The 13,159-nt window shown below is 48.8% G+C and overlaps 1 protein-coding gene across 2 annotated transcripts in view; it reads left to right on the forward strand.

The window, feature by feature from the left end:
* The window catches only part of Slc6a17 (solute carrier family 6 member 17), a 45,884-nt gene that overhangs the window by 13,953 nt on the left and 18,772 nt on the right, over positions 1 to 13,159 (forward strand). For both annotated transcript variants that reach the window (XM_021631661.2, XM_060392910.1), the window contains exons 2-6: positions 1,855 to 2,227; positions 6,927 to 7,084; positions 8,690 to 8,816; positions 9,486 to 9,667; positions 11,215 to 11,325. In XM_021631661.2, coding sequence (XP_021487336.1) covers positions 1,942 to 2,227; positions 6,927 to 7,084; positions 8,690 to 8,816; positions 9,486 to 9,667; positions 11,215 to 11,325 — 864 coding nt within the window. In that variant the 5' untranslated portion in view covers positions 1,855 to 1,941. The remainder of the gene's footprint in view (positions 1 to 1,854; positions 2,228 to 6,926; positions 7,085 to 8,689; positions 8,817 to 9,485; positions 9,668 to 11,214; positions 11,326 to 13,159) is intronic.

A 13,159-nucleotide genomic window follows, 5' to 3' on the forward strand; every position in this document is an offset into this window, starting at 1 on the left:
AGACAGCGGTATTGCATAACTCTGTTAGGCAGGCTGACTCTGTCCCAGTTCCTCTGGAGCCTGAGACCCTGCTGTCATTTTCCTGGGGTGGAAAAGGCAGTTGCAAAAGATCCACTTCTTTTCTTGAACAAAAATAGCAGACTAGTGTCACCTCCTGATGTAGTTCATGTCCTGGCATGGAGGAGCTAGCCAATCCCACAGATTAGCATGGATGGTCTCCTCCTCCGCCCCCCATCAGATGGGTCTCACAGCTTTATCACACATGTAGCAGGGCTGGGCTGGTCAGGCCCTAGCTGGGAGTTAGCCAGGAGGGTTGTATCAGCCCACAAGAAAGAATGTCCTTTGTCCTTCTGCCACACAGTGACCTTGCTTGTGCTTTTCTGGGGGCATAGACCCAGGAGAAGAAAAGTGAACCTGGCTTTCAGAGATAGCTTATTCCTTTAATAAAGTAATTACAGAGCTGGCTAATTTGCATCCCTAGAAAGATGCAGGGCAACGGTAGACTGGTGTGTGTGTGTGTAATTTTAAATCCTCCAGCCTCTCCTTAATTAGGAGGTGCCTTGAAATATAACGGAACACTGGGATTCTTCAAAGCACTCTTTTTCTTGGTGCTTTCTTTCTTTAAAGGAAAGTGTCAGAGACAAACGAGGGATGGCAGCAGCAGGGAGGGTTTTGCCTCCCCCACCCGTGTCATGCAGATATTATCTGCCATAAAGCTGTCGCTGAAGGATGGAGAACCAGCTCTTGGCTGCAGTGGCCCTCAGATAATGTCAGTGCTGAGCAATGACCCAGGATTTGTTGGCACCAAGCAAGCATTTCTAGGGCTCGGGTGCCAGAAGCCATAGCTGAGCTCGGGCAGCTTTCCTGCCAGGGAAATAAAAGGGACCTAGAAGCTAGTGTCCAGGAGCCCCATAGTGATTCCTGCAGAGCTTCCTGAATCATAGGTAGGCCTGGAGCCCTCCTTTCTACCGAACTCCTGGTGACTCTTTGGCCTATGGATTCATGTTTTGAAAGGGAAGAATTTAGGGAAGTCAGACACTGGTTTCCTGTGTGTGTTAGTAACTTTCTCATGGCTGTAACTGAAGATCTGACAAGAAGCAAGTAAGGGAAGAAGGACTTCTTTTGCCTTATAGATTAAGGACACCACAGTCCATTGTGGGGAAAGCATGGTGGCGGGAGCAGCTAGGGACCCTGGCAGCAGGGAGCGTGAGGCTGCCTGCTCACATCTGTCTCCACAAGCTAGGAAGCCCAGCAAGGGAATGATGACTTATTTCCTTCCTTTCTCCATTTTTATTCAGTCTGGAACCCCAGCCTATGGGATGGGATGGCACACATGTGGGGGAGGGGTACATTCCCCCACCTCAGCTTATCATCTCTGGAGATACCCTTTTAAAATACTCAAAGGGGTACTTCATGAAGGTGTTCCTTAATCCAGCAAGTTGATCGTCCAAATTAACTGCCATACCAGGGTCCCATCAGGTGGCTTTGGCTAAGCAGAACACAATAGGGGTGGATACGAGCCACAGCCATGCTCCAGGCTCTAATTATCTCCAGACGTCTTGACTACTCTAGGCTCTGCACTGTAAAAGGTGAATGCCATGGTAGATGACCTTTATTTAGGTTTGGCAAATGGTTTTATTGGTTCTGCCACACAGCACCTTCTAACACCTATGGAAAAACAACATGTGTGCTTACCTTCATCTCTCCAGTGAGCATCCTGGTGGGGACAAAGGTGAGAACCCTGTCCAGTGTGGCATATCTACCAGGGATTTGATTTCGATTCTATCTTTCTCCTTTAGGCTCCTTATTTCTAGCATTGTCAGTGAATCCTCTGCTGCTCGTCTTCTTTCACAGGGTTTTGGATGAGAAGGAGCTGACAGGAGCTGAGCCCTACCTTCTCTGTGCGCTGGGAAGCAGGGCGACACAGCCCCAGTGGCACCCATGCCGAAGAACAGCAAGGTGACCCAGCGTGAACACAGCAATGAGCATGTCACTGAATCAGTGGCTGATTTGCTGGCCCTCGAGGAGCCTGTGGACTATAAGCAGAGTGTACTGAATGTGGCTGGCGAGACAGGTGGCAAGCAGAAGGCAGTGGAGGAGGAGCTGGACGCAGAGGACCGGCCAGCCTGGAATAGCAAACTGCAGTACATTCTGGCCCAGATCGGCTTTTCTGTGGGCCTTGGCAACATCTGGAGGTTCCCCTACCTGTGCCAGAAAAATGGAGGAGGTAAGTGGTATTTACAATCGATCAAGGGTACCTGGAAAATGGGCTGGAATGGGGTAGAATCACACAGTGTCATAGCTATAAAAAGTCTGGAGGCCATGATAAGAATGGGTTCTGGCTCCAAGCTGCCACAGTTCAGACCCCAGCCTAGCCAGAGCCAGTCAGGCCTGGGACCTAGTACAAGCTGCTGAGCCTCTCTGTGCTGTCAAGTGCTTACTCTGCAAATTGATCGTAGGAGCACTTCCTGCCTACAGGATGGTTGGAAGGATTAAATTAAATAAATTTTACATACTACGGTGGTAAAAACAACTGTTGGCTGTTATTGTCAAACACTTAGAGAGATATGAAGCACTGTTTTAAGCACTTAGTGGATATTGGGTTCAACTGCTAGAAACTCCTCTCAGCTGTGCATCTTGGAACAACCAAAGAAGCAGTTTCACACGATTCATCCATCAGCTCCTCCCGGGAACCTTGTTTAAGAAAGAAGGCCATTATCTTCACTTTAGAGACTATAGAACTGAGGTAGAGATTGGATAAGTAATTTTTTTTTCTAGGTCATGTGGCATGAAAGGTTAATGCGACTGACAGGATTCCACCTGGTGGGCCTGGGCCTGGGCCTAGCTTGTGCACTTTACACCATATGGGTTGGCTTGCCTGTACTGGGGCCTCGTGCTGCATCTGGATGCAAATTCCTCCTGAGCATTGTGGTTTGCCATAAACTTGTCATCGGTGCTGACAAACCACCGAAGGCAGGGAGATGTCTCTAGGCACTGTCTCTCCGGAGTGTGGGGGTTTATCAGAATTTTCCACAGGCAGACCAGTTTGAAATCATGGGAAAATGACAGAAAATGAAAGGCTTAGTTAGGTAAGCTCATGTGTTGCAGTGGTTTTCTTTTTCCTCCTATCCCCAAGTTCCTGGAATAATTATTCATGAGACTCAAAATTTATTTACAAATACCTAGGCCATAGAGCTAGGCTCTTCTCTGACTAGCTCTCATCACAAAATATCCCATTTTACTATTCTGCCTTTTGCTGTGTGGCTGGTTACCTGGGCTCAGGTACAATGCATCTGTCTTCCTCACATCTTGCCAGCCGAATCTCGCATGCTTGGCTCTATCCCAGAATCTTTTCTGCCTCCCGGATGGCCCACCTCCTATTTCCTACCTCAGCTATAGGTCATTAGCTTTTTATTGTCAGGTGATTCAGCCACACAATACATAAGATATTCTTTCTACACTCACGTTTTACTTTCTTTTTTTATTGTGATAAAATACTCTTACTAAAAGGAACTTCGGTAAGGAAAGAGTTAATTTCACTGATACTTCCAGGTCACAGCCCATCACTGAGGGAACTCAGGGCGGGGACTCAAGTAGAAATATCTCAAGAAACCACGGAGAAACACTGCTTTCTGGCGTGCTCACTTTATAATGCTTAGTTAGCTTTCTTGTATAGCCCCGACCACCTTCCCAGGGAATGTGCTGCCTGTCGTCAGCTGGGCACTCCTAGATCAGTTACTAATCAAGGCAATCCCAAAAAGATATCTCCAGAGCCCAGTCTGATCTGGGAAATCCCTCAACTGAGACTCCCTTCTCAGATGACTGTATTCAAGCTGATAGTCAAGGCTACCAAGGAAATCTAGAGGCTGCATATCCAAGCCCACACTTGTGTTCCTGAGAAAGCTACCAGCATGGAACTTCATAGCTCCTGAGACTATGGGACCACGGTACTCCAGCCTGTTGGATGGCCACAGTTTTGTAGGCATTTTGACTCAGCTTCTTCCTGCCTTCCCCAAGGTATTCCTAACATTGTTCCCTCTTCCAAATTCTGTCCTGTTCAGAGAGGGATACCCCACCTTTGTATTGGTTACTTTTCTCATTACAGGCTAAGGGTTTCAGGGGCGTTCAGTCCATCATGGTGAAGGGGTGAATGAGTGTCTGTGTCCAGCAGAAGTGCACTGGGGAGTGATGACAAGGCGACCAAGAAACAGAGAGCCATACAGAACTGGGGACAGGCCACCCCAGTCACCCACCTCTGCCACCCAGACCCCACCCCCTAAAGGTTGTACAGCAGCATTCTTGCTTGGTATGCCTGTTCAAAGTAACAACAACAACCATTTATATAGAAATAGAGAGTGGGGGAGTATGAAGTGGCATTTTTCTAAATTAAAAATAGGCAAATATCAGACATTTCATATGGTTTTTGCCTAATATTTTCATCCTGTCTATATCAGTGGTTCTCAACCTTCCTAATGCTGTGACACTTTAACACGGTTCCTCATGTTGTGGTGACCCCACAACCACAAAATTATTTTTGTTGTTACTTCATAACTGTAATTTTGCTAGTGTTGTGAATCATAGTATAAGTATCTGTGTTCTTTTATGGTCTTAGGCGACCCCTGTGAAAAGAGTCATTCAATAGCAAAGGGGTCATGATCCCCAGGATGAGAACCACTGGTCTAAATAGATGACAAAATAACAGCAAAGAGAGATCAAGTGATTTGTCCAAAGTTTTAAAAATTGTGGCAGATCCTGGATTCCAGTCTTGATGCTATGACCCCAGAGTCTGGTCTCAGCTCCTTATAAATCCTTATCTCAATTAGCCTGGGCCAAAAATGGGCTCTTAAGCCCCAGAAATAGATGGAGTTTGCCAAAAGCAAGGCGCTGGGTATAAATAGGGATCTGGGGAGCTGCAGAGAGCCAGGGTCCACTCACTTGTGGTTGTGTTCTGCTAACCATCCTAATGCCCTGAGTGGTGCTTGGAGCTGTTCAGTCCTGAAGGACACTGAAGCATCAGAAGAAATCCAGGTGTCTCCAAGCCGTGTTTCTCAAGGTGGAAGAGGGTGCTGTCACATATCCAAATGATTTCAACAATGATTGGCACATTGAAGCACCTTTAATTAACCACAAACTCAGCTTGCCTAAGTGTCCTGGCCTTGAGCCCTCTGGCCAGACTAAACTCCATGTCATCATGACTAGTAGTCATGATTGGGATAGAAGAAACCTGGGACACAGGAGGCCACATTTTTTTCCCCCATAGGTCACTTTTAGAGGCTCTTCTCAGTTTGTGGGAAGAGGAGAAAAAAATTTATAGGAGATTCCAGTATGCCCTGACACTCTGACACTCATCTCTCTGGACATCTTATTCCACCTGAGGCAAAATTAAAAAATAAATAAACAGTGAGGCTTTTTCTTGTTATCTTCCTGCAACAGACTGCTTCTGTTCCTCCCCACCAAGAGACTTAGTTAAAGACAGACCATGCTGATGGTTCTTCAGCCCCTATCCTCCCCTGGGCATTTGATGGGGCTCCCTGTGAGGGACAGGATGAATAGGTGAGTGTGTCTGTGTGTGACTAAGTGCCTGTGTGTGTATATGAAGTTGGAGCCTCTGTGAAGCTCAGTGGGAAGCTCCTCCTGGAAGGCTCTCCCCATGACTTCCCTCGGCAGATGTGTGCTCAGGTGGCCCCCTGTGGTGTGACCAATCCAGGATGTGTGTATACACATGCCTGAGGACATTACCCAAATGAATCTGAGAAACATACCTCCCACGAGGTCTCCTAGGATGACATCTGTGCCTTCTGTTACTCCTGTATCCCCCAAAGCTTGAATCTGGCACAGAAGAGACTCGTGGCAAACAGCTTCTGTTGCTAACTGACAGATTTTTGTGTCCAGTAGATGCCCGACTCCCAGTGCTCATTGGCGGACTGGGCATGTGCCAGGGAAGGGTGAGTTACAGGGGACAGGCCAGTGTAGCTGGGGGCTTTTGGAGACTCCTCACTTGAGAGGCTTTTCTTGGATATGCTACGTAACCCAGAAGACAGGGACCAGCAAGACAGTTTGATGGACAGGGCCTGGCTGATAGTAATGCTAACAGGGCTATGTTCTTGGCACACTTCTTGGTGGGGTGCACTCAACCATGTCCAGCCATGGCTTTAATTCTCCTGCTAAATGCCCTGTCACTTGCAATTGAGATCGTGTCTACCGCTAGGTTTAAGGACAGCAAGATTAATTCGTTATCTTTAATCTTTAGCAAGATCATTCTATCCTTTATGATTCCCTTATCACGCTTTCCTGAACAGCTAATTTCTCTTCCATTCCTCCCAATTAGCTGTGGATTAATGGTGATGCTGATCAGACCCTTTCCCTGGAGAGTTTCCAAGCTGAGCATCTCTAGAGTAGCTCAGTCTGCTGTGTCAGCATCTGCCTCAGATACCAGCAGGCTGGACCACAGAGTGAGTGGGGTGGGGTAGGAGTGAGCCCTCGGGAATGATGGAGCAGGACCCATCATGACATCTGTTGTTGTGGACAGGTGTCCACAGAGCGCTGTGTGAGGTCACTGTATGTGACTTGACATGCTCCCCAAGAGACAGTGAGGCATCTACTTCTGGATCCAGCTCTGTGAATGGGAGACCCTGGAATCCATGTTCCTCATCCTTTCACACTGCAAGTCAAAGGATAAAGGAGAAGAAAGTCTGGCTGTGTCAGTTTTGGAGATAACACAGCCATGAGCCACACCATTCCCAGAGAAGCTCCAGATGGCCTACGAGTTGTGGCTGAGACTGTAGGACATGGGTGCCACCTCTTCTCCCACACCGTTGTCACTGCCCCCCACACTGTGGCTGAGACTGTGGGACATTATGGCTGTCCGTTCCCTCACACTGTCACTCTGATCCAGACCTAGCCTCACAGCCTTTTTCTTCCTGCAGGTGCCTACCTGGTGCCCTATCTGGTGCTGCTGATCATTATTGGCATCCCCCTCTTCTTCCTGGAGCTGGCTGTGGGCCAGAGGATCCGCCGTGGCAGCATTGGTGTGTGGCACTACGTGTGCCCCCGCCTGGGGGGCATCGGCTTTTCCAGCTGTATTGTGAGTCCGGAGTTGGGGGCTGATGCTGTGTGGGAGGCAGAGGGGCCACTTTTGGATACCACGGAGGAGGTCATCAGGCGTATAGGCCAGAGTCCTGGGCTAAGACAAGGGGAGCAAAAGGGACTGTCAACAGAATTCCTTACAGCTGGTATCCCAGGGCCATAGCCACATATTTCCTAAACTGAAAGTTGATGGCACTGCCAGAAACCACATGTGGCATTCACAAAAGATGCAAGAAGAGGAAAAATGTGATATGTTCACAAAAATATCTCAGTCCCTAATATCTGGGAGGAGATGGACTATCCAGGTCCCCACTACTCCTTACCAGCTTTCAGCTTCCTATGAACCCTTTCACCTTTCCTTGGGAAGCGTGTTTCAAATGTATGTGGCTTAGGTTCACTTGCTAGTGTGCCATGTAACTGAATGGTTGGAATACTCAGACAGGAACCTTATGATCAACCCATGAGGCATGAGGTTCTGTGTGACCTCCTGGGCCTTGGATGGGGACTTCTAAAATCATCTGTGTGGCTCTAGATGAACTCCTGTGAGAGTTGTGTACAGCTGAGGAAATTGAGCATCCCTTACAGGCAAAGCCCCCAGGTGCCCACTCTCACACTTGAGATGAAAACTGGAATCTACTTCTGGAAAGGACTGGGGATTCTGTCAAACCCGGTGGGAGGGTTCTCCTAGGTCTGCTTGGTCCTGTTGTCAAACCAGACGTCAGCTCTGCCCAGCCTACTCTAGTCAGCTCCAGTGTAAATGCCGGACTGGCCACGTGTGCACAAGCCAGAGCAGGGGCACCATCCCCTTGAACTGGAAGCATCACAGTGAAGGAAATGGATGCCTCTCTGTGTGCTTATTCCCGTGAAACTCCTCCCCCCTTTTCTGTGTGTGTATGTGTGTGTGTGTGTGTGTGTGTGTATGTGTGAATGCACGCCTCTCCATGAGGGTGCTCGTGTGAAAGGGAAGAAACCAGGGGCCCTGGTTTCTGCACTCACACCAACCGGCAGTCTCAACTGTCTGGGATACCAGGCCTCTGAACACGGGGAGCACATACAGCTAAGCCCTGCTTATGAGACATTGATAGACCTCCTATTTTAATAAAACTCTGCCAAGCTTAGTGGCTGTGTCTCTGGAGGCAGGCAGGCTGCTTGAAGTTTTAAAGAAAGAGTAGCATCCGCAAGAAGAGAAGACGTAGGAAAACACTAATTCACATTGTCACAGCGTACCGTGGCCTGGGCCTATACGGACCAATGCTGTGGTGGGCCTCCTTGGTCCTGGAGGGCATTTCTACTTATAATCCCTAGTCATCAGGAAATGATGGAGGAAGGATTTCAAGTATCTTACAGGAAATTTTTCAAACGGGAAAGGATTAACATTTTAAGAGTTTATTGCTTAAAGGAGAAAATATCAATATTCCAGGAATTCCTTTGAGGATTGCCTGAGTACCAGATGAATGGAGGAGGACTGGGAGCAGGTCCTCCCTGCTCCATCTCATCCTGCCCCCGCCTCCATCCTCCATCAAGGCTGGTTTTGGCTGCTGGGCCTTGGATGGTGTGTCTTTATCTGCAGCCTCCATGGTCTTACCATAGCCCTTGTCCTCAGGTCTGTCTCTTTGTTGGGCTGTACTACAATGTGATCATTGGATGGAGCATCTTCTACTTCTTCAAATCTTTCCAGTACCCACTGCCCTGGAGTGAATGTCCTGTCATCAGGAATGGGACTGTGGCAGGCAAGTACAGGACCCCTGAGGAGCCCGAGCTGTGGTCTCCCGCCAGCCCTTTCCCGGGAAGGAATCTCAACTCTTAGTGCTCAGAGTTGAGTTTCCATTGGTTCATTAAGTCACCTTGAAGAAACCACTTTGCACCCTGATCCTCACTGTTTTACTTCTCCTGAGGGAATGATCTCCTGATCTCCTTTTGGCCTGGCTCACAGAGGTCTCAGGGATTCCGTTTTGTTTAGGTATTATGAAGCACTCCAATACCTTAGGTCAAAGAACGATTTTTAATCTGTTTACTGCAGACTGTCCCACCCCATAGATGGGGAAATGGATCGTGAAGCCACTTTCCCATGCTCATACTGTACATTTAACCAGTGATCTGAGCTTCAGTTTTCCAGCCTCTGTCTCAGGGCCTTCCCTCAAGAACCTTTAGAACCAATGTGATGCTTTTTTTTTGTGAATTAATGAGCAGAAGATGGTCTGGGTGGGAATTCAGCCATTGGACTGTGACCTAAAGCCTCTTAGGTCCCATCAGACTCAGGTGTCCTCAGGATCTGCTAGATCATGGTACAGCCCACCCTCACCTACCCACTCACCTACTGCTACCTGGGCAGGATCCCTCACAGGAGACCACCCTTAGGATGGGAAGCTGAGGCCCTGTGGCCTTTGCTGTGGTTTCAGTGGTGGAGCCTGAGTGCGAGAAGAGCTCAGCCACTACCTACTTCTGGTATCGAGAGGCCTTGGACATCTCCAACTCCATCTCAGAGAGCGGGGGCCTCAACTGGAAGATGACACTCTGCCTCCTTGTGGCCTGGAGCATCGTGGGCATGGCCGTAGTCAAGGGCATCCAGTCCTCTGGAAAGGTGAGCCTGGAAAATTCAGCAGGGACCCAGAAATCAGGAGCTTGGATCCCAAGCCACTGAGGAAGAATAGTTGAGTGATAGCCTTGGCCTCACAGGAGGGGCAGGAGCATCACCACTGCAGACAGCCCAAGGTGACTGCCTGGCCCCCATCTGCCTTGGTGCTCACTGTTCAGGCCTGCTCTGCAAACATTATCGAGAGGGAAAGCTAGAGGTATTGACCTTGGGGTGCCATCTGTCTAGATGCTGCCTCCTCAGGTTCCAAGCAGAAGCCCTTGCATCGGGTACCCTGAGCAGTTCTTAATGAAACTCTGCCCCTTTCTTACACTGTCTACAGGTAAAAGGCTGTTTAAGCAGCTAAGAACTTTGATGCCCCCAGGCAGTCCAGTCCCTGAGGGTGCATAGCAGCCAAGCCCTGTCCACCTTTCCCAGCAGTTCCAACCTTTATTATTTATGACTTAATAGAATTGGGCTGTCGGAAATGAAAAGGATGAGAGATATCTGATAGCACCCCCCCAATTCATTTTATAGACAAGGGAACTGAAGTCTGTACAGGGGAAGGCACCTCATCTAATATCATACAGCTAGTCTGTCTGGGCTGGAACTGGAGCCCTGGCTGGCTGGCTGGCTGGCTGGAGTTCTTGGTTCTTTGTCAGACTTGATGAGTAAGGAAGCTAAGTTGTAGAAAGCTGGTATCACCTCAGCCACCAATCTGCTCCCTCTCTGGAGGCCAAAATAGTGGCTGACACTTCATGGGATTTGTCAGAACAGTCATGCCTATGCATTATGAGTTAAGAATATTACAGCCCTTTAGAGATAAGTAGATGGAGGCATTCTAAGATGAAGTAGATAGAGCAAGGCCCCAGGATTGGTCGATGGTAGCTGCAGGATCAGTACTCAGAGAGCTAGTTCAGGAGGAATCTTCTTAGCCTTTCTGCTGCCCTGTCCTTAACATCCCCAGGATTTGTTTCAGTGTGGCTAAGGTTCCATGAGTAAATCCTTTGTGTGTGGCTCTGTGCCAGGCGCATAGGGCTGTAGAAAGGTGCATGACAGACATCAGCTGGCAAGTAGGACATGGTTCAGGTCCAGGATCCCTAGGGGCTGGGCCTTCTTCTGATGGGTCTGCTGGAGAACAGTGGCAAGACCTCCTAGATACCTTTTGCTATAGGACCTCTAAGGACATGGGGTGGGGGTAGGAGGATCCTGGAACTGTTCACTGGGGACATGAGACTGGGAAAATGAGAAGGGACAACATAGGATTTCTTCACTCCCTAACAACCCTTAGGTCTGGGGCCTAATAGTTCAACTCCTGACAGCCTTTGAAAGGCAGAGCAGCTCCAGGCAGAGCCGTGCTGACTGCAGCTTGTTCTGCTCCTGCCTGGGCCCAGGGCCAGATGGACGGTGGGTTTGGCTCAGTGCCTGGGGGCTCCAGGCTCCAAGTTCTGCAGCCTAATATCAGAGGAGGATCATGGGCTCCAGCTGTGAGCGGGGAAGGACGGTGCCTGCTGTAGGAGGGGCTGGCCTGACAGGGGCCTTTGTCTTCTCTGCAGGTCATGTATTTCAGCTCCCTCTTCCCCTATGTGGTGCTGGCCTGCTTCCTGGTCCGGGGGCTGCTGCTGCGAGGGGCGGTTGATGGCATCCTGCACATGTTCACGCCTAAGGTAAGGGTCTGTGGCTCCCACGTGCGGGGGACCGCTGGCAGATCCACGGGGCCTGGTCAGCTCCAAGCAGTTTCACACCCAAACCCTTCTGGGTGTCAGGTGTTTTGCCAGCCCTATGGGGAGAGAGGCACAGGAAGGGGCCATAGGCTCTGCCCTCCTGTTTCAAGGAGAGGGACATGACATCGTTTTGGGTAAAATCAGAAAAGGCTCCAGGAGAGGGGTGGCCTCTGAAATGAGCCCTGCAGAGCAGGAAGGGCTTTGGTGAGTACCAGTATGATTGATTAATCAAAGGAAACCACACGAGCAAGGGCGTGGAAAAACACTAGGCATGCTTTGCCATTGAAAACAGCACAGGCAGATTCCATTGAAATGTGAGGGAGGGGGCTTCATTCATTCATTCATTCATTCACTCATTTGAGGGGTGGCTTCATTTCATGGATCTATGGCAACAGGAGCCAAGAAGATGAGCTCCCCTCAGGAATCCCAGTTTATACCCAAATCCAGAAAACAGGGAGCCCACTCAGGCTCAATACAAGCCTGTGAAGGGGATGCACAGGATTTTTGTTTATAGAGGAAATAGGTGTCCTGAAGATGTACATCCAGCCTTCGGGAAGGTGGTCGTCCCCACCTCAGGGCCATGGCCATTTAGACCACTGGACACAGCTATGGGAGTCGAGCCACTGAGGAATAATAGTTTTAAGTTGCCCTAAACAGCATAATCAATAGCTGCAGCCGGTGGGGCTAAGAATTTCACCTCAAATCCCCCTGAGAAGTAGCAGCCAAAAGGGTTGCTAAGATTCTAGCCCATGAGTTTCAGGTCAGACTGGGCCAGGCCAGCTCGAAACCTCAGGGCTCAATAATGCCACTAGACATCCGTATACAAATGCACATGAACACTCCCTTACACAGGCAGTTCACACTGGGTGAAGCATAAGCCCCCAGATTCTATGGAGTTTCAACTCCCCAGGTCCCTTTAACTCTCCTGGCCGGCTATTGTGAGTGGGCTCTGGTGTGTGGAGGATGGCCTTGGGTAGGGCTCATACCACCCGTAACTACACAAATTGGCCCTAGGCATCCTTGGACTTAACCAAGATTTCTACAGACATACCCACAAAGCATGAAGTACATCTCCTAAAGCAAACTGCAGGGCTGTAAACCCATGGTATCTAATAGATGACCATCCTGTTTCCTCTTGGGTAAGTGGTCATGAGAAGGCCATTGGCTTTTATGGATTACTTCAGCAGCCTCTCTAGAGGCATGGTCAGTCTCAAATGTCTGCCTGAGTCTTTAAGTTATACTTCACCAAGTATGTGAGGATATTATATGCTCTGGTGATGTACATGAACATGAAGCTTCGCGGATGTCTCCAGATAGGATGCTGGTGTAGTTAAGGGTCACTGGTATGAAGATCCAAAAGCCAATGGCATAGACTAGACTCACTGGAATTGGCCACCAGTCTGAGCACACATGCTATTTCAATTCTTATTGGATTCAGACACCCATTACAATGTCCCTTTAATTCTGAAATATCTCAAGCTTATAATTATGTATCTAGTAACATAATAGACATTTAAAAATATTTATTTATTTATTTTACGTATATGAGTGCTCTACCTGCAAGTACTTCTGAATGCCAGACAGAGCATCAGATTCCAGTTGTGAGCCACATGTGGTTGCTGGGAATTGAACTCAGAACCTTTGGAAGAGCAGACAGTGCTCTTAATCACTGAGCCATCTCTCCAGTCCTATAATAGACATTTTTAAAGAAGTAAAATATGACAGATGACACTAAAGTGCCTTTGCAATGCTCTCTGATGTCACATCTCTTTCCTTT

Source organism: Meriones unguiculatus, chromosome 10, assembly GCF_030254825.1.
Source record: "Meriones unguiculatus strain TT.TT164.6M chromosome 10, Bangor_MerUng_6.1, whole genome shotgun sequence".
NCBI classification, from domain to species: Eukaryota; Metazoa; Chordata; class Mammalia; order Rodentia; family Muridae; genus Meriones; species Meriones unguiculatus.